This window comes from Fringilla coelebs (genome assembly GCF_963513975.1).
Source record: "Fringilla coelebs genome assembly, chromosome: 21".
Taxonomy (NCBI): domain Eukaryota; kingdom Metazoa; phylum Chordata; class Aves; order Passeriformes; family Fringillidae; genus Fringilla; species Fringilla coelebs.
In genome coordinates, this window is record NC_140047.1 from 9,839,224 (window position 1) to 9,856,233 (window position 17,010).

At 51.9% G+C, this 17,010-nt stretch overlaps 1 protein-coding gene across 2 annotated transcripts in view; it reads left to right on the forward strand.

The window, feature by feature from the left end:
* The window catches only part of NOTCH1 (notch receptor 1), a 41,627-nt gene extending 28,248 nt beyond the window's left edge, over positions 1-13,379 (forward strand). Inside the window, exons 17-34 of one of the 2 annotated variants that reach the window (XM_084219417.1) lie at positions 98-250; positions 659-887; positions 1,019-1,220; positions 1,324-1,477; positions 1,719-1,903; positions 2,077-2,209; positions 2,514-2,771; positions 2,882-2,994; positions 3,427-3,998; positions 4,709-5,137; positions 5,924-6,072; positions 6,695-6,911; positions 7,257-7,347; positions 7,568-7,733; positions 8,410-8,705; positions 9,377-9,524; positions 9,636-9,733; positions 10,158-13,379. In XM_084219417.1, coding sequence (XP_084075543.1) covers positions 98-250; positions 659-887; positions 1,019-1,220; positions 1,324-1,477; positions 1,719-1,903; positions 2,077-2,209; positions 2,514-2,771; positions 2,882-2,994; positions 3,427-3,998; positions 4,709-5,137; positions 5,924-6,072; positions 6,695-6,911; positions 7,257-7,347; positions 7,568-7,733; positions 8,410-8,705; positions 9,377-9,524; positions 9,636-9,733; positions 10,158-11,630 — 5,066 coding nt within the window. In that variant the 3' untranslated portion in view covers positions 11,631-13,379. The remainder of the gene's footprint in view (positions 1-97; positions 251-658; positions 888-1,018; positions 1,221-1,323; positions 1,478-1,718; positions 1,904-2,076; positions 2,210-2,513; positions 2,772-2,881; positions 2,995-3,426; positions 3,999-4,708; positions 5,138-5,923; positions 6,073-6,694; positions 6,912-7,256; positions 7,348-7,567; positions 7,734-8,409; positions 8,706-9,376; positions 9,525-9,635; positions 9,734-10,157) is intronic. The other variant, XM_084219418.1, reaches the window with a different exon arrangement.
* Positions 13,380-17,010: the final 3,631 nt, after the last annotated feature.

Here is a 17,010-nt window from a genome sequence, read left to right on the forward strand (position 1 = left end):
TGCCCTGGTGTGAGCTGTGCCCAGGATGTCATTGTCACCCCTGGGGCTTTCACCAGCACCCCCAGCCCACACAATCCCTGTCCTGCTGTGTCCCCAGGTCAGACCTGTGAGATTGACATCAATGAGTGTGTGAAGAGCCCCTGCAGGAATGGGGCCACGTGCCAGAACACCAACGGGAGCTACCGCTGCGCCTGCCGGACCGGCTTCTCCGGCCGCAACTGCGACACCGACATCGACGACTGCAAGCCCAGTAAGAGCAGAGGCTGCCCCTGCCTGCACCCAGCCCAGCCTGGGCCTCATCACCCTTCCTGGGGCTGGGGTTCTCCATGCATGGACCAGCCCTGGCTGCCACTGTGGCCTGGGCTGTGCTGCGAGCCCTGCTTGGCTTTTGGGCCACCTCAGGCATGTCCCTGTTGAGAGGTGTCAGTCCAAGGCAGGAGGAAGGAGGCTGGGGGACAATGTGTGCCATGGGTTCTCCTTGTGCCCAGTCTCCTGGAGGGGTTGGTGTGGCTTCTGTCCAGTCCATGGGCTCAGTCCCACTATCTCCACATGGCCAGGGAATGTGGATGGGGACAGTGCTGCGGGGCAGCTCCCGGGCTGGGCTGCAGCACCACAGCTGGACCCATCACATCTTCACGTGCACATCCCTTCTCTCCAGATCCGTGCCACAATGGTGGCTCCTGCTCCGATGGCATTGGCACCTTCTTCTGTGAGTGCCTGGCTGGTTTCCGTGGGCCCAAGTGCGAGGAGGACATCAACGAGTGTGCCAGCAACCCCTGCAAGAACGGGGCCAACTGCACCGACTGCGTCAACAGCTACACCTGCACCTGCCCCTCCGGCTTCAGCGGCATCCACTGCGAGAACAACACCCCTGACTGCACAGAGAGGTACGTCCTGCCAGCTGGGACACGGGGCTGAGGCCCCTGCGCCATCCCATAGCCCTGGGTTGGTGTGGGAGGCCATTGGCGTGGGGCACGACCAGCCGTGGCTCACTGGGACACGGTGTCTGTGTCCCCAGCTCCTGCTTCAACGGTGGCACGTGTGTGGATGGCATCAACACCTTCACCTGCGTCTGCCTGCCCGGCTTCACGGGCAGCTACTGCGAGCACAACATCAACGAGTGCGACTCCAAGCCGTGCCTGAACGGGGGCACGTGTCAGGACAGCTACGGCACCTACAAGTGCACCTGTCCCCAGGGATACACCGGCCTCAACTGCCAGGTAAGGTACAGGAGGCGTGGGTGGATGCTGCTGGGGGGGTCTGGGGGTCACTGCAGACTCCACTGCTGGATCCTCACCCTCCTCTCTTGCTCTGCTCCCCCAGAACCTGGTGCGTTGGTGTGACTCCTCGCCCTGCAAAAACGGAGGCAAGTGCTGGCAGACCAGCAACCTGTACCACTGCGAGTGCAACAGCGGCTGGACAGGGCTCTACTGCGATGTCCCCAGCGTGTCCTGCGAGGTGGCTGCTAAGCAGCAAGGTAAGGCCCTGCCCTGTGTACAGGGCCAGGCTGGGGCCCCAGGAGCCCCTGTGCTGGGCACTGAGCAGGGATGTGGCCAGTTCTCTTGGTGGTGATCTCTGGGACAGCAATCTCAAGGATTGCTCTAGCAATGCACGCCCAAGGCTGTGATTCCCTGTGGGATGTCTGGTGGCCAGGACATGACCCTGTGGTTTGTGGGTGTCACCAAGGTCTCTGCATCTCACTCTGCTCTCCCTGACAGGTGTCGATGTAGCACATCTCTGCAGGAACTCGGGGCTCTGTGTTGACACTGGCAACACTCATTTCTGCCGCTGCCAAGCCGGCTACACCGGCAGCTACTGTGAAGAGCAGGTGGATGAATGCTCCCCCAACCCCTGCCAGAACGGAGCCACCTGCACGGACTACCTGGGAGGCTACTCCTGCGAGGTGGGTGCCTGGGGGACAGGAATTCTCAGGGGAAAGGCCTCAGTTACTGCTTTTCTGCTGCCCTTGCATGATGCCCCTTTACCAAGCTGGAGATTTGGGTGCTGGCTATGCTCCTAGAGCCGTGTGGGAATGGAAGGAACCTCTCTGATAGTTCCCCTCTTTCCTCCTTGCAGTGTGTGGCTGGTTATCATGGAGTTAACTGCTCAGAGGAGATCAATGAATGCTTGTCCCACCCATGCCAGAATGGAGGAACTTGCATCGATCTCATCAATACCTACAAATGCTCCTGCCCCAGAGGAACTCAAGGTAAATTAATTCCCCAGGCTGGGGCATTAGTGGGTTGAGTGCAGATATCCTTGGATTCTGCTCATTAGCTGCTCGGGCTGGCGGCAGCAAACGCAGCGGGAGAGGTTTGTGTTTGCTCGTGGGCTTAGCCATCAAGGCCACGCGTTGGCCACGTGGTGCCGTGTCCCTCCTGCCCTAGAGGTGGCTCAGGCTGCCACTGACGTGGTCAGGCTGAGCCCCTGGGCAGGGCAGGCTCACACAAGGGAGCAGCAGGCCCCCCGATACTGTTTGATGAGCTGTGTGGGTTGTTCCCCCCTCTCTCTAGGGGTGCACTGTGAGATCAATGTGGATGACTGCAGCCCTTTCTTTGATCCTGTCACCCTGGGGCCCAAGTGCTTTAACAATGGCAAGTGCAAGGATCGGGTAGGTGGCTACAGCTGCATCTGCCCCCCTGGCTTTGTAGGGGAGCGCTGCGAGGGAGATGTCAACGAGTGCCTGTCCAACCCCTGCGATGCCCGCGGCACCCAGAACTGCGTGCAGCGGGTCAACGACTACAAATGCGAGTGCAGACCTGGCTATGCAGGTGAGCCCTGCATCCCTGCTGCTCCCAGGGCCCAGCCTGCAGCCCCCAGCCCCTCCAGGCACCCCTGCTCGCCTTCCTCTGCTCCTCACACGCTCCTCTCTCCCTCGCAGGCCGTCGCTGTGACACCGTGGTGGATGGCTGCAAGGGCAAACCCTGCAGGAATGGGGGAACCTGTGCTGTTGCCAGCAACACTGGCCGTGGATTCATCTGCAAGTGCCCCCCGGTGGGTGCCTGCTCCTCTCCAGGAGGAGGGGATGAGCGTGAGCATGAGGGGTGGTCAAGAGGCCAGTTTAGTCCCTGAGGCTTCCCCAGCTGGGATAGGCATGAATGGGAGGATGCTTTGCTGTGGGTGCATCCATAAAGGTGCAAGGATGCTTGCAAGGATGCTGGAATAGAGTTAAGGAGAAGATGGCTCAGGCCTGAAGGTGGAGCAGGCTGAATGTTATTTGCACCACACAAAGTGGGACAGGCAGCTATGGAGAAGAGCTCCCTTCACTTTGAGGGGATGCTGTAACGAGCTTTGCATTCAAGTTTATTCTTGCCCATCCCCAGTTTTAGAGGGTGGGTTTAGTTCCCCAGAACCCCACGTGTGTTAATGCCGCTCGTAGCACAGCATCAGTGCTCCTGACTCCCTCCTTGCTGTGCTCTTCCCCAGGGATTCGTGGGCGCCACCTGCGAGAACGACTCCCGCACCTGTGGGAACCTGCACTGCCTGAACGGCGGCACCTGCATCTCCATCCACAAGAGCTCCAAGTGCATGTGCACGCCGGCCTTCACGGGCCCCGAGTGCCAGTACCCGGCCAGCAGCCCCTGCACCTCCAACCCCTGCTACAACGGCGGCACCTGCGAGTTCTTCAGCGACGCCTCCCCCTACTACCGCTGCAACTGCCCCGCCAACTTCAACGGCCTCAACTGCCACATCCTGGACTTCGACTTCCAGGGCGGCATCGGGCAGGACATCATCCCCCCCAAGATCGAGGAGAAGTGCGAGATCGCCGTGTGCGCGGGCTACGCCGGCAACAAGATCTGCGACGGGAAATGCAACAACCACGCCTGCGGCTGGGACGGGGGAGACTGCTCCCTCAACTTCAACGACCCCTGGAAGAACTGCTCCCAGTCCCTGCAGTGCTGGAAGTACTTCAACGATGGCAAGTGTGACTCTCAGTGCAATAATGCTGGCTGCCTCTACGATGGGTTTGACTGCCAGAAGTACGAGGGGCAGTGCAAGTAAGTGGCTTCTTTAAAACCTTCTTGTTTTGAAGCCCATCAGGGTCACCATCTCTGGTGACCCTCTGGTTGTTCTGATTGTATCTGGCAAAACTCCTCGACTCAGGCCTGCTGTTCAGTCCCAGCATTCTGTTCTGCTGCCTGTGGGGCTGCAATTCAAGCAATCACATCTCCCTGTGGTCCTTCTGAGTTTACATCTACTTGGAAGCTCTCTGGGTTTGACTCATTGCAGATGGCTTCCCTGTCCTTGCTTGTATCACTCCACAGAAGTGAATTCTCCAACTCACAGCAGTAACACAGTCAGTTTCAAGGCAGGGAGACCCCAGATGGAAAAGCAGCCAGGAAACATGATGATGTTAGCATCCAAGCATTTCCCAAACATTGTCTTTGGCAACAGCAGGAACTTAGTCCCAGATTCCTGGACCAACTGTGGTCTTAGTAACTATTCTGTGTCCCCATGCCTTCTCTGAGTCACAGCAATTTGTCTCTTTTTCTTTTATAATTTAACAGCCACTCTCTCTCACCTGCAGCGGTGAATGCTTCACAGTGCTGCATGAAACAGCTGCTTTCTATGTAAACTGGTTTAGTGTCTGTCAGGGTGAAGAATATTTTTACAAAAGAGAGACCACCACTGCTTTTCTCAGCAGATAGGTGTTATTTGCACTACTTGGTCTAATTCTTTCCCCTGCCTTGCTTCTTCCTCCACCCAGCCCTCTGTACGACCAGTACTGCAAAGATCACTTCTCAGATGGCCACTGCGACCAGGGCTGCAACAATTTTGAGTGCGAGTGGGATGGCCTGGACTGTGCAAACAACATGCCAGAGAAGCTGGCAGATGGCACACTGGTGGTGGTGGTCCTCATCACCCCTGAGAACCTGAAGAACAACTCCTTCAACTTCCTGCGGGAGCTGAGCCGTGTGCTGCACACCAACGTGGTCTTCAAGAAGAACCCCAAGGGGGAGTATATGATCTTCCCATACTATGGCAACGAGGAGGAGCTGAAAAAACATTACATCAAGAGGTCCACAGAGGACTGGTCAGATATGTCCAGTGCTGTCATCAACAAAGTGAAGAGCAGCCTCTACTCCAGGGCTGGCAGGAGGCAGAAGAGGGAGCTCGATCAGATGGACATCAGAGGGTAAGAGGGTTCCATTTTCTCTGAGCAGCGCTCAGAGTGTGTTCTCTCTGTGGGTAATAGGAACACGCTAGGAAGGGAAGGATGTAGGCCAGATAATTGTATTTAGATGTTGCTCTCTGTGTGAACAGAAACCGGATTTTGCTCTCATGTGGGAAATAGGAGTGATCATTCAGGAGTCCCTGATATAATGCTGCCTTGACTCTCACGATTGAAGGAGTCCTGGGCATTGTTGGGAGCCAGGGCTGGGCTGGGTGGGACCTGGAAGCAGAGGTTGGCCTGACCGACTGTCTGACTTCAGGAAGTCATTAAGTTAAGCCTCATTTTCTCCCTGGGAAATGCTTTCTAGAGCTTTGTTGTAAAACTCAATTACTGCAATCTGTGTTTGGAGATCTTTGGTGTAAACATACACATCTAACCTGCTCCCTTTCCGTGGCTTCAATCAAAAACTCCTGAAAGCAAAGGAGTTAGAGCAGGGAGAATGATATGAAGGCTCCCAAACAGCATTATTTAAGACACTGTAGTGTCTGGGTAATTATAAAACATTGTGAAGCAGAGACTCCCTTCCATTCCTGTAGATAAAGAGCTGGATTTTACAGCATTCACCGAGGCAAATCCAACAGACCATGAGTGTGAGCTGCAGGCTTTGGGCCACAGGGGAGCAAGGAGATGGGTTCCCACCTTCTAATTCCCACTGATGGGGGTTAAAGAGGGAAGGGAGACAGGGCTTGCCCGTGTCCTCGGTGTGGTCATCTCTCCCTGTTCCTTATTGACTCTTCTCTCTCGCAGATCCATTGTCTACTTGGAAATTGATAACCGCCAGTGCATCCAGTCATCTTCCCAGTGCTTCCAGAGTGCCACTGATGTGGCAGCATTCCTGGGAGCCTTGGCCTCCCTGGGCAACCTGAACATACCCTACAAAATAGAAGCTGTCAAAAGTAAGTGCAGCCGGTCACTTGAGGAGGAGAGACAGCCAAAACTTTCCAGCCTTCCCTGAGTTTAGTTATCTGTCAGTTGGCTGCACTTGAGTCTGGTTTTAATAACCTCACACATATAGATATATTTTTTTTTCCTTTAAGTCTTTCCTTTAAAAAAATTGCAAGCCCACTTTATTATTTTTGCTTATTCCAGGTTTTATTTCAAAATCATTATCACTCTAAAAGTTATTAAAAAAAGAAAAGAAAAAGAAAACCCAAGCAGCTCCAATCAATCAGTGACATGCAAGGAGTTGAAGTTTGTATCTTGAAAATCCCCCCTAAATCCTTTTGTCTTAACAGCTCAATGCAAGCGCAATGATTTGAAGTTTGCTAATCCTTTTCCTTAAAGGAGAAAAAAGTGAAGCTGTCTCCTGGTGCAGGCTGCCTTGTGCAGCCGAGAATTTGCCGATAGTTTGCAATTCTGATTAATAGCGTATAAAATGACCTTATTTTGAGGGGGGGGGCTTGATTTAGATCAGACTTAGGTACCTCTATTAACAAATTTTCCTTCATTTCCACTCCGTCCCCGGTTTGCTATGCAGCCTAATGTCTCAGCATCTCTCTGTGCCCCGCTGTTGTGCAGGTGAAACGGCGGAGCCCACGAAGAACTCCCAGCTGTATCCTATGTACGTGGTGGTGGCTGCCCTGGTCTTGCTCGCCTTCATCGGGCTGGGAGTGCTGGTGAACCGCAAACGCCGCAGGGAGCATGGGCAGCTTTGGTTCCCAGAGGGCTTCAAAGTGACAGAGTCCAGCAAGAAGAAGCGACGGGAGCCCCTCGGGGAGGATTCTGTTGGACTGAAGTGAGTAATTTGCTTGCTGAGACGATGGGCACGGGGCAGCAGGGCTGCTCAGAGCTCTGCTGGGGGAGCCTGCTTGAGTTTTGGTCTCCAGTGGCAGGGAGGAGAAGAATCAGGGGAGGAGAAGAATCACGGGTCTTAAAGTTCTGCATGGGGAAAAGAGCAGTGTTCCATATGGTCTGTGCTTTTTAATCTTTTTGCACTTGGTAAGAAATGAAATGCAGCCTGAGGGGAAGGAACCTCCTGGATATTGGTTGATTCTTCTTTCAGTTTGTGCCTGTACGTGGACAAACATCACAAACAGTTCCTGCAGAGGAGATAACTTTTTCTGTGGTTTTATTTTTAAAGACCCCTCAAAAATGCTTCGGACGGCACGCTGATGGATGACAACCAGAATGAGTGGGGTGATGAGGAGACCTTGGACACCAAGAAGTTCAGGGTAAGCCCTCTGCCACTTCCCCTGCCTGTGCTCCAGGCAGTCGCTCCTGCGCTTGTCACTCAAGGAGCAGAGGGACCCTCAGGGCCCCTCCTTGCTGCTCTCAGCTCCTTTGCAAACCTGCCTGTGACAAACACACACCTTGGAGCCTCGCAGAGCTTCCCAGGCTGGAGCTCAGCCCAGGGTGCTTTCCTGGGAGCTCAGTGCCTGCTGTTTCCCTCAGTATGAGGAGCAGGCGATGCTGCCGGACACGGATGACCAGACGGATCACAGGCAGTGGACGCAGCAGCACCTGGACGCCGCTGACCTGCGCATTTCCTCCATGGCCCCGACGCCTCCACAGGGGGAAATCGATGCTGACTGCATGGATGTCAACGTCAGAGGGCCGGGTAAGGACCCCTTGCACATCTGCACTGGCTGGTAGCTCATGTGGAAACCTCCCTGAGCCCCTGCAGAGAGAGGAGCAGCCCCACAGCCCTCCCTGCCCCTTGCTGGTGCAGAGTCACTGCTACAAGCTCTGCACCACAGGGTTTCTGTTGTGTGTGATTTAGAGAGAGACCCTGTCACATTTTGCTTTTCATGAGAGCTCTTTTGTTCAGTAACTGAGGTGGAAATTACAGAAGTACCTATTAAATCACCCAGGTTATCTCTGTGCTGCTCCTATATTCTTTTCCTCCCACCCAACTTGTACATTTCACAGCCTTCCATTAAGGTTTTTTACAATGGCTAGTAGCTTTTTAAATTCTTACAAACACTTGGTCTTCCCCATGTCTGTGAAACTGTCCTCTGAAATAATGAAGGTATTTTCCATACTCTGTTTGCTTTGAGCAGCCTTCCTTACAAACTGCACCTTACATGGAGCAGATGAAATAGGAAAAGCAGTGAGATACCACTAAGGAATTTCAGATCCATATCAGAGGAAGCATATTCGTGTTTGATGTTCAGAACTAGTCAGGAACTCAGTCTCGGTCCACCCAGGAGAATAAGCATCTATCGCAGGCAGAGCCCTCCTGCATTACAGAGGCTAAAAATCCTTTTTCATCCTGGGCTCCCCTGTGCTTTCAGATGGCTTCACCCCCCTGATGATCGCCTCGTGCAGCGGAGGAGGGCTGGAGACCGGCAACAGCGAGGAGGAGGACGACGCTCCCGCCGTCATCTCCGACTTCATCTACCAGGGGGCCAGCCTGCACAACCAGACCGACCGCACGGGCGAGACCGCCCTGCACCTGGCCGCCAGGTACTCGCGCTCGGACGCTGCCAAGCGCCTGCTGGAGGCCAGCGCTGACGCCAACATCCAGGACAACATGGGCCGCACGCCGCTGCACGCCGCCGTCTCTGCCGACGCGCAAGGAGTCTTCCAGGTAAGCCACGCTTAAAAAGGAAACCCCGCCGGTTTTGGGGTTTTTGGGGGGAAATCGTGGTGCTGTGTGAAGGGTCTTATCGCAGGGTCTCCTGCTCACCTGGGCAAGGTGTGGGGTGAAGGTCTTAAAAAATGAAGCCCTGTTGTCTTGGTGTCCCTTCCTCACAGGGCACAATTCTTCCCAAGAATATTCTTATCTCATTTGCCGTGCCTATAGTAGAATGCAATATGGAGATGGTTTACCCACAGTGATGGTGTTTTGGTTCCTTGGCCCATCAGGGCCAGGTGTATGTGTGTGTCGGGACTGTCGGCTGACAGTCATGAGATTCTGTGCAGTGGGAGTGCAGTGTGTGCAGGGTTGAGTGCTTGGCAGATTCAGTTTAGATGTAATGTAATATAGTATAGAATAGTAAAACAAAGTAATTAATTAGTCTTCGGATAAGATGGAGTCCTCTTCATCATTCCTCCTTCATTGGAGCCTTCTCAGCACAGCTATATTGGGGAACAGCAAAGCAGCAACCCCACAGCAGCAGCCCTGGACTGGGAGCAGAACTGGAGAGATGAACCTTTGGAAAGGGAATCGCAGGTCCTGAGACCTGGATACCTGGAGTGCCCTGCTGTCTGCCCCTCCTAATGTCTGTGTTCCCTCTGCTTTGGCCCTGCTTGTGGCAGATCCTGATCAGGAACAGGGCGACAGACCTGGATGCCCGAATGCATGACGGGACCACTCCCCTGATCCTGGCTGCTCGTTTGGCTGTGGAGGGGATGCTGGATGACCTCATCAACTGCCACGCTGACGTCAACGCTGTGGATGATTTAGGTACTGAGGCAGCTAAAACACCAGCTCACCCAGACATGGGACAAAAGGGCTGCTTGCCGTTGATCTCAGCACTCTCTAACGTGTGTTGTGTTTCATGGTTTTCCTCTCCAGGCAAGTCAGCCCTGCACTGGGCAGCTGCTGTGAATAATGTGGAAGCTGCAATGGTCCTCCTGAAGAATGGTGCCAATAAGGACATGCAGAATAATAAGGTAGGATTTCCTAGGCTGATATATGCGAGTGAAGAACCATTTGGGGAGTCTGTTAAAGAGTAATTTCTGGCTAAAATACAAATGTCTGGCACTGAGACTGATATGGTTGTTCTGCTGTGAATGAAGTTGGATTTAGCTCAAAGGAGCACTGTGGGATTTGGTTGTAGGGGTGATGTTGAGGGGCCATGCAGTGCCTGGTGAGCAGTGTCTTTGGGGCCACCTCCAGCATGGTCTGGGTCACTTAGAGGGTTCCTGGTTTGATACCAGTACAAGGACATGGCTCAGCAGGGTAGGGAAAAAGAAGGAGCAAACCCTTACCAGAGGAGAGATGGTGGCCACCCAACGTCATGGGTGTGGAGCTCAGGGCAGCGCTAGCCAGGAGAATCTGTGAATCACCCCTAACCAAACCTTGCTGGCTTTGCAGGAGGAGACCCCACTGTTCCTGGCAGCCAGAGAAGGGAGCTACGAAACCGCCAAGGTCCTGCTGGACCATTTTGCCAACCGGGACATCACGGACCACATGGACCGGCTGCCGCGGGACATCGCCCAGGAGCGCATGCACCACGACATCGTCCGCCTGCTGGACGAGTACAACCTGGTGCGGAGCCCCACGCTGCACAACGGCCCCCTGGGGGCACCCACCCTGTCCCCCCCGCTCTGCTCCCCCAGCAGCTACATCGGCAACCTCAAACCCGCCGTGCAGGGCAAGAAGGCCAGGAAGCCGAGCACCAAGGGGCTGAGCTGCAACGGCAAGGACGCCAAAGACCTCAAAGCGCGGAGGAAAAAGTCGCAGGACGGAAAAGGGTGTCTGCTTGACAACTCCGGGGTGTTGTCGCCGGTGGACTCGCTGGAGTCGCCGCATGGGTACCTCTCGGACGTGGCCTCTCCCCCGCTGATGACCTCCCCGTTCCAGCAGTCCCCTTCCATGCCTCTGAACCACCTGCCAGGCATGCCCGACGCCCACCTGAGCATCAACCACCTCAACATGGCGGGCAAGCAGGATCTGGCCATGGGCAACTCCAGCAGGATGGGCTTCGACTCGGTGCCTCCGCGCCTGTCCCACCTGCCCGTGTCCAGCCCCAGCACGGCCATGAGCAGTGCCCCCATGAGCTTCTCGGTGGGCAGCGGGGCCAGCCTGAACGGGCAGTGTGACTGGCTCACCCGGCTGCAGAACGGGATGGTGCAGAGCCAGTACAACCCCCTGAGAGGCAACCTGCAGCCCGGGGCTCACCAGCAGCCCCAGAACCTGCAGCACGGCATGATGACCTCGCTGCACAACGGGCTGCCCACCACCAGCTTGTCGCAGATGATGAGCTACCAGGCCATGCCCAACACCCGGCTGGCGTCCCAGCCCCACCTGATGCAGAGCCAGCAGCTCCAGCAGATGCAGCAGCAGCAGCAGCAGCAGCTCCAGCAGCCCAGCCTGCAGCCGCCGCAGCAGCAGCAGCAGCCCCAGCAGCCGCAGCAGCCACCGCAGCAGCCGCAGCAGCACCACAACCCCAGCGGCTCCAACCTGGGCCAGAATTTCCTCGGTACGGAGCTGAGCCAGCCCGAGCTGCAGCCGGTGAGCGGCGGCGCCATGGCCGTGCACACCATCCTGCCGCAGGATTCCCAGCTGCTGCCCACCTCCCTGCCCTCCTCCCTCGCCCAGCCCATGACCACCACGCAGTTCCTGACCCCTCCTTCCCAGCACAGTTATTCCTCCCCCTTGGACAACACCCCCAGCCACCAGCTGCAGGTGCCCGACCACCCTTTCCTGACGCCGTCGCCGGAGTCGCCGGACCAGTGGTCCAGCTCCTCTCCTCACTCCAACGTGTCCGACTGGTCCGAGGGCATCTCCAGCCCTCCCACGAGTATGCAGTCACAGATGGGACACATCCCCGAGGCCTTCAAGTGAAACAAAAAAGGCGTTTCAGAGACGCTCTCTGCGAGCAGGAAGCTCGAGGGAGATCCTTTTTCTTTTTTAAAAGGACGTCGGATGCTTTTATTAAAGGATCCTTTTTAAATATGTTTTTATAAAAAAGGAAAAAAAAAAGACAAGAAAAAGACGAATTAATTCCTTTTTTTTTTTTTTTTTTTAGTATTTATTTATGTACTTTTTATTTTACATGAGAACACTGCCTTTTTATTTATATGTTCTATTGTTAAGAACTCAGTGTGGGACACCAGTTGTGTTTCGAGAAATCAACAAATTAGGTTTTTATAGGACGTTCTCTTTTGTTTGGGGGGGTTCATTGTGTTTGATTTGAGAGGAAATGTTTATGTAAAGCTATAAGCAACGATTTGTGATTCTGAAATGCCATTAATTTATTTTTTTCTCTTTCAACTCAGAAAGAGAGGTAAGAAAGAAGAGGGGAAGGAAAAATTGACTAAATACCGCTCCTTATGGGGAAAAAAAATTAAGTATGGACAAATTTTTTAAATGTACTTTAAAATGTTTCCTTTGCAATTATATGAGAGGACATTTTATGGTACCAGTCATGAATCTTTGTTTAAATTTCAGTATTATATAGTTGTACATTTGCCTTGATAATAGAAATTTTTGTTCTCTCTTGTTTTTTATATATATAAAAATATATATATTTAAATGATTTTTATGATCTAAAAAAAAAGAAAATCAGGATTATAGACCTGTAAGAACAGTTTCTAAGCTAAAAAAAACCCTACAAAACATGAATACTGTCCCCCATCAAAAAGAAATGTATTTACCAAACTTCCAAGAGAGCAAGCCCATAACTATGGAGTATATACACAAAGGAGGCTTAATTTTACTTTGAATATCTTTACTGATTTTTTTTTGTTTTCGTGTTTGAGTAACTGTTTTAAGAAATAAATGCCAATATAAACTTTGTAAACCACATCCTTATTTTAAGGATGGCCTGCCTATTTTTTAGAAGAAGGTGTGTCTGGCAGTGCAGACACCCTGAGTGAGATTACAAAGCATTATCACACTGCCACCCCCACGTGCTCCTCTGGCAGAGCCCTCACTGGGTGCCCAGTGGGATGTGCTGCTGGTTTTGGTGGGAGGCTGGACTGGCCAAACTGGAGGGTGAGGGGCCAGCACAGCTGTGCTGTGAAACGTTGACATTTTGTTCTGTGACGTTAGCCTGGAGTGATGCATCTTTTTTTATATTGATGTGCACTCTTTCTGTGTATCATGTAAAATATAGTATAAGCCTGTGGCAGATTTAATGTTTGTAAATATGGGGGTTTTTTGGTTTTGGTTTTTTTCTTTTTTTTTTTTTTTCAAGAAAAGGTGGATTTTGTTTCAAAAATCTAAATGAGCAAGTCTTAAATATATCATAAATATATCACCTTATAGAGGTGTTGGAATATCACTCACTCGGGTGCAGAAGCAAGCAGACACCCTAAGACTAGATAATGTGTATGGGACAGGCAGATAGAGAGCAGTTAATCAAGAAAACCTAAGAAAAGGGTTCCTTTTCCTCATTCCTTTCTATTAGAACACCAGATAAAATGGATATTTCTCAAGGCACAGTGCCTTGCTGAGCACTCATCTTAGTTAACATTTCAGACCATTGTTATTGTGACACGCCTAATATGAGTGATAAAAACATCACGTGGTGTTGAATCTTCCTATGTTTTATAAACTAGAGTGTAGTTTAAGAAAAGATATCTTCTGTAATAAAGTTATCTACATGCAAAGTTGTAGTTTGCAAAAATGATGTATTTTTTTTGGTTAACTGATTTGCAATAAATGATGCTTCTGGGCATCTAGATTTTACTAAAACTGGAACTTGGTGTTTTTGTTATGGGTCGGTTGAATTCTGGATTTGACGCCTTTTTTTCAGAGCTGCTCCTTGCACAGAGGGCTGGAGCTTCCTCAACATCTTGTTCTCTGTGTGACAGCTCAGGGAAGAGCTTTGGACAATGAAAATTTCTCTTTAACTTCTGCTAAACTCTCACTGCCTTGAGACGCCTGAGCAGGGCAGGAGGGGCTCTGCCTAGGTGGTTTTTTTATCTGCTCTGATATCCTCAGGCCATGGGGTCAAGATGGAAAAATTGTTTTAAAGAATGTCCCTCATGCATCTTCAAAAAAGCCAGGAACAGCAGCACCAGAGGGACAGTTTTACTTGTGCCACCCAGAAATGTTTGCTGTCCTTGCTGTGCTCAAGATTTTTAAGGTAATTTAATTTAATTTCATTCTTTCTCTACCCCACAGGGGCTCTGCAGTGCAAATGCAGCTGCAAAGTCCCCAAATAACTGGATATAAATAGCAGAGCCATTGACCTCCTCCCAAATCACATAAGCCTGGAATGCTGGTATTTTCCACTCTGGCTGGGGAGGGAGAGGGTTTGTGTGTGCACGGGCCTGGTGTCCAGCCCCAGACAGATCTAGGGCCACCAAACACCTGCTGTACCACTGGTCACCCCCTGGTGCTGTGACAGTGGCATTCATGTGCCACCCTCAGCAGTGAAACGCACCTCCAGAGGCCAGGGGGGTGACATTCCAGGGAAGGGAGTCCTAAACTCCATGGAAAGGGGCATTTCAAGGGTGAACAAACCCCTCTTCCCCCTGCAGAACGTGTCACCAGCCAGAGGGACAGCCTGGAGGGAGTCGGGCTTCCCGGGATGTGTCACCCCTGCCTGTGGCTGCATCCCATCTGGAATGCATGAAATGGAGTTTGTCTCCCTGCAGTGTGACTCACATGAGCTGCTCAGGAATCCCAGCCAGCACAGCCTTCCAGGCTTCTCCCACATCCCAGAACCAGCCCAGCACGGCCCCAGTGCTGCCATGGGGCTGGGACAGGCTCATCCCAAAATCCCATCCCAAATTCCCATCCCAGAACCAGCCCAGCACAGCACTGGGACAGGCTCATCCCAAAATCCCACCCCAAATTCCCATCCCAAAACCGGCCCAGTGCTGCCATGGGGCTGGGACAGGCTCATCCCAAAATCCCATCCCAAATTCCCATCCCAGAACCAGCCCAGCACAGCACTGGGACAGGCTCATCCCACAGTCCCATCCCAAATTCCCATCCCAGAACCAGCCCAGCACTGGGACAGGCTCATCCCAAAATCCCATCCCAAATTCCCATCCCAGAACCAGCCCAGCACTGGGACAGGCTCATCCCAAAATCCCATCCCAAATTCCCATCCCAGAACCAGCCCAGCACTGGGACAGGCTCATCCCAAAGCGAGGAGGCATTAGAAGGGTCCTCTCCTGCCTGATCCACTGTAAAACCGAGTCACTTTTAGGCAAGGCAGGAATTTGGCCTGGAATAGATGAAAAAAATGGGTTTATGAGGATATGGAAAGAAATGTGATATCACAAGAGGCAACACATGTGGGCTTGTTTAACAAGAGGGGCTGCAAAGCATGTGTGGGATGTGGGATTTTCCATGAGGAATGGTCGGAGGGACAGGATGAGGAAAGAGGGGGCAAAATACCATGGAAAGAAGCAAAGGGATAGATACTAATTAATTGTCCTCAGGGTAATTCAAACTAGAAGTCAGTTAAGGTTTTTAAGGAGTAGAGGAGAAAGGATGCAAAAATTTAGGTTTTAAGTGTTTAGCCCCAAATGACTTTGATTTATGAAGGCATCTGGTGACCAACCAACCTGTGGGTACATGAGATGATTGTGGTGTGACAGATCCAGCTGGGATGGAGGCTTAGGCAAAGGAGAAATGAGAAAAATGGCCCCAGTTTCAAACTCTCACATTTAAGGCTCCTTCCCACACCAACCAACCCACCACAAGCTCATCTTCCCCTCGTGTGGATGAAGATTTTTGGGAGCTGAACTTCAAGCTCTCCCAGCACCAGAAGATGCCGAGGGGTGATGGATCATGGCAAGCACAGCTGTCTCAGCATTCCAGGTGAAAAAGCACCAAAATCACATCCCAGCACCCCTGACAGACCCGAGGGAAGGGTTCAGGAGTGCTGCCTAAAACAAGATTAGCACTGGCTATTGCCACGGCAGGCACTGTGCTCTGAGGAATCCCTGCACCTGAACTATTTGTTTACATGCTGGAGGGCTTGTTTTTTTCACTCTTTGTTTTCATTATTCCTGCTCAATTAGATGGGACATTTAGAAACTGCTACTCTGTATTGCTTCTCCCTCCAGGCTGTGTTGGTGTTTGCTCACAAAGTCGCTCGCAGCTGCTCCAGCTGAAATCAGCCCCTGGAGAATGTGCAAAACCAGCCAAATTCATCTCGGGTTTAGCCTCGCTCAAATCACGCAGGGGTTAATGTGGCTGGGGTAGTCCGAATAATCACAGCAACTGAATGAGTAAATAAATAAAACTCAGATTTTCCAGTTGGCCAACACGGCGCAGAATACCGGTAAGGGATAGAGATACTCTCCTTTAGCATTTTCCGTGTTTCTAAACTCAAAGAATGATCCTTTTCATAGCAAGCCCGTGGGGCCAGGTTGTGTTTCTTGTTGTGTGCAACCTGAAGACTGAATAAATTACCGGGAAAAGGTCAGAGTCGTTTGTGTTGTATCCCGAGGGACAGAGCAGCTGTGGCTGCCCCTGGATCCCTGGCAGTGTCCAGGACAGGGCTTGGAGCACCCTGGGATAGAGGAAGGTGTCCTTACCCTGGCAAGGGGTGGAATTGGATGATTTTTAAGGTCCTTCCCAAAGCATTCTGTGAAGCAGGACAGAAGGACACACACTGTCCTCACTGACAAAGGTTTTCATTTATAATGGGTCACTTAAGTCCAGAACTATTGCTGAGTACAGCAAACCAGCTAGAAAACTTCAGGTAAAAAGGGGATTGAGTGCTTTAATGTAGAAATTCTTTATAATCACGTGAGAACAGCCAAGGTGAGAACCCATTGTTGGTGTTTGCATCGCGTTCCCCTCTATAAGGGGGTTAAATATGTAACATAAATATCCAACTATAGACGCAGAAATGAGCTATTGATGCTGTTTAGCACACAAAAAAACCCCGATCAGGCTAATTAAAACCATGTTTCCTCAGATTACACCTGTTGAGGAAAGTATCAAGGGAGAACCAGGGCTTTATCTGCAACTCATGCCTGCGCAGGGAAATTGTATTTGACAAGCTGGTTTAGAAGAATGTTCCTACAAAAGAGGGAGATGAAAGGCACTTAAAAATCACAGTGCTGCCTCTGGTTCCCACACCAGCATCAAAGTGCTGCTTCCCCTGCCTGGCCGGGGCTTTGAGGATATTCCCCTGCTTTAATGATGCGGAGTGCAGGAGCAGCTCTGCACTGATAACGACCCTTGATTAAGATGTTTGTTTAGCTCCTTGTGTTTTCCTCTCCAAGGCTGGTTGGGTGCAGGGTCTGAC